We start from the raw sequence: 3,517 nt of genomic DNA, 5'->3' as shown, positions 1-3,517 counted from the left end.
GAGAGAGAGACAGAGAAAGAGGAGAGAGAGAAAAGGAGAGGGAGAGAGAGTGTGATCGGCGCTGGACACATGGTGGAGCTCAGAAAGCTAGACAGAACAAGACCACAAAACAGACCAGCACAACAACACCCCCCCAACAAGACCCGGAGGGCAGAAGGTGGAGATAGACGGCTGTCTGAGAGAGCTTGTTGCTCTACGGACTGAGGTGAGACAACTTAAAGAGGCACACATGGCACTGAAGGAGGAAGTGACAAAGCTGAGGTGACATAGCAGAGTGCAGGACGCTCCTCCAGAGAAGCCAGGAGAACAGCCCACCTCAGACCTAGACCACAACCTCAGCACCACAATGAGACAGACAACACAGGACCCACCAACCCAACAGGGGACAGAACAACCCAGGACCCACCAACCCAACAGACCCCACCACCTTCTAACAGCCCCCCCCCCCCCCTGTCAGCTCCCTCGACAGCCCTCCTGACAACCCCCCCACATCTACTGAGGGCACACAAAAGCCAGAGATTGTGCTCCTCATTGACTCAAATAGAGGATCAACTTTTTCCCCAAACACAACGTGGCTAAGCTCTGGTGCCCAAACACTAGGAATGTCCTGGAGCTGTTGTCAGAGGACAGACTAGGGTCCCCCAGCCACATCATCATTCACACGGGGACAAATGATCTGAGGGCCCAGCAGGAAAGGGTGGCAACAGCATTCAAGGGAGTGATTGAAACAGCTTTTACTATCTCATCTGGAATGTACAACTACATATACCTAGGTGTCTGGTTAGACTGTAAACTCTCCTTCCAGACTCACATTAAGCATCTCCAATCCAAAATTAAATCTAGAATCGGCGTCCTATTTCGCAACAAAGCATCCTTCACTCATGCTGCCTAACATACCCTCGTAAAACTGACCATCCTACCGATCCTCGACTTCGGCGATGTCATTTACAAAATTGCCTCCAACACTCTACTCAACAAATTGGATGCAGTCTATCACAGTGCCATCCGTTTTGTTACCAAAGCGCCATATACTACCGTAATTTCCGGACTATAAGCACCTGAATATAAACCTGATTATTTTGAACATAAATAAGCCGCACGTCTATAAGCCGCAGGTGCCTACCGGTACATTGAAACAAATGAACTTTACACAGGCTTTAATGAAACACGGCTTGTAACAAAAATAAACAGGCTTTAACGAAACACGGCTTGTAACAAAAATAAATAGGCTTTAACGAAACACGGCTTGTAACAAAAATAAATAGGCTTTAACGAAACACGGCTTGTAACAAAAAATAAAAAATTAGCAGTAAGCTTTAGTTGTCTTTTTGCACTGAGTCAATTCCTCACGCTGCTGTTTCCAACGTCTTATCATCGACTCATTAAGACCAAGCTCCCGTGCAGCAGCTCTATTTCCTTTTCCAACAGCCAGATCAATCACCTTCAACTTGAAAGCTGCATCATATGCATTTCTCCGTGTCTTTGCCATGATGAGGGTGACAAAATGACTACCGTAATCAGAATGATGGGAAGTTTGAGAGCGCTCGATTTAATCTAAACAGTAAACAAAAAAGTTGTTTGACCTTAAAACCTGTTGGGGCTACAGGTTAGCAATGAACCCCGAGTCAGGATTGCTAACAAGGCTGGAAATTCAAAACATCAAAAATCTAATAATTTCAATTTCTCAAACAATCAACTATTTTACACAATTTAAAAGATAAACATCTCCTTAATCTAACCACATTGTTCGATTTTCAAAGAGGCTTTACGGCAAAAGCATAAAGTTAGATTATGTTAGGACAGTACATAGCCACAAAAGTACAAACATCCATTTTCAATTCAAGGTCAGGCGTCACCAAAAGCAGAAACCAGCTAGAATTATGTACTAACCTTTGTCAATCTCCATCAGATGACACTCCTAGGACATTATGTTATACAATACATGCATTTTGTGTTCCATCAAGTTCATATTTATATCCAAAAACAGCATTTTACAGTAGCGTGAAATTCAGATTTTTTTCTTCTCTGAAATGCTTCCGGTGAACATAACAAAATTACTATTCGAAAACATTGGTAAATTATAATATTGTCATTCAAAGAATAATATATTATCATCTCGTAATTGCTACCGAATGGCCAGATCTCAAAATAACTTTACTGGGAAATCACATTTTGCAATAAACGGGGTGTTATGCTAAGAACACTAAGCTATGCTATACAGTTAGCATCATCTAAAATCGATAATAACATTGTAAATATCCCCTTACCTTTGATTATCTCCATCAGAAGGCAGGCATCCCAGGTCCGGAAGGCATCCCAGGTCCGGAACAAATGTGGTTTCTTTTGACAAAGTTCATAATTTATGTCCAAATAACACCAAGTACTTAGCGTTCATTATGCTCCCACAAAACGTGGTGGGGGGAGTGTAAAATCACGCCGAAAAGCTAAAAAAACCTAGTAAATAATCTATTTATGTTCGTTCAAACATGTCAAATGTTGTTTAGCATTAATCTTTTGGTCCATTTTTAACGTTAAACATCAGTAATATTTTCACACAACCTATCCTATGTCTAGATAAACAATGATGACAAACTCACGCTTCTCAGATTTATGCGCAGGCGCAAAAAAATGAAGTGATGACATGTCAACTTCCTTGGATTCTAATTTGCTCTCTGTTTATCATAGACGCTTCAAACAACTTTATAAAGATCGTTGACATCTAGTGGAAGCCGTAGGTGTTGCGAAATGAATCCTTTCTCACTATGGTATCTATAAAACAATGACACTAAATAGTACAGTCACAAAATTCACATATTTTTTTTTATCTATTTTTCACAGGTTTTTGCCTGCAATATGAGTTTTGTTATACTTACAGACACCATTCAAACTGTTTTAGAAAATTCAGAGTGTTTTCTATCCGAATGTGTTAATAATATGCATATCCTAGCTTCTGAGTTGGTGTAGGAGGCAGTTAAAAATGGGCACATATTTTTTTCAAAATGTCTCAATACTGCCCCCGAGCCCCAACAGGTTTTAACCCGTTCGGCAATTTCATTGGTCTAATGAAAGCTTCATGCCGCCAAAAAACTGAGCATGTCACAGAATGTGTTTTTTTGGAGAAAAAAAATTGAAAGCGAGAAAAATCCATATATTAGCTGCGTCATTGTTTAAGCCGCGGGGTTCAAAGTGTGGGAAAAAAGTTGCGGCTTATAGTCCGGAATTTACGGTACCCACCACTGCAACCTGTATGCTCTCGTTGGCTGGCCCTCGCTTCATATTCATCGCCAAACCCACTGGCTCCAGGTCATCTATAAGTCTATGCTAGGTAAAGCCCCGCCTTATCTCAGCTCACTGGTCACCATAGCAGCACCCACCCGTAGCACGCGCTCCAGCAGGTATATCTCACTGGTCACCCCCAAAGCCAATTCTTCCTTTGGCCGCCTTTCCTTCCAGTTCTCTGCTGCCAATGACTAGAACGAATTGCAAAAATCACTGAAGCTGGAGACTCATATCTCCC

General features: G+C 41.8%; 1 protein-coding gene across 1 annotated transcript in view; it reads right to left on the bottom strand.

Moving 5' to 3' along the window:
- LOC106589947 (cAMP and cAMP-inhibited cGMP 3',5'-cyclic phosphodiesterase 10A) overlaps positions 1 to 2,842 on the bottom strand; it is a 97,076-nt gene extending 94,234 nt beyond the window's left edge. Inside the window, exon 1 of the mRNA XM_082970594.1 lies at positions 2,268 to 2,842. Within this exon, the coding sequence (XP_082826720.1) occupies positions 2,268 to 2,283 (16 nt within the window). The 5' untranslated portion in view covers positions 2,284 to 2,842. The remainder of the gene's footprint in view (positions 1 to 2,267) is intronic.
- Between the last annotated feature and the right edge of the window lie 675 nt (positions 2,843 to 3,517).

Source organism: Salmo salar, chromosome 28 (assembly GCF_965601325.2).
Source record: "Salmo salar chromosome 28, fSalSal1, whole genome shotgun sequence".
In the NCBI taxonomy this organism is placed as follows: domain Eukaryota; kingdom Metazoa; phylum Chordata; class Actinopteri; order Salmoniformes; family Salmonidae; genus Salmo; species Salmo salar.
This window is presented reverse-complemented; position numbering and strand designations above follow the sequence as displayed.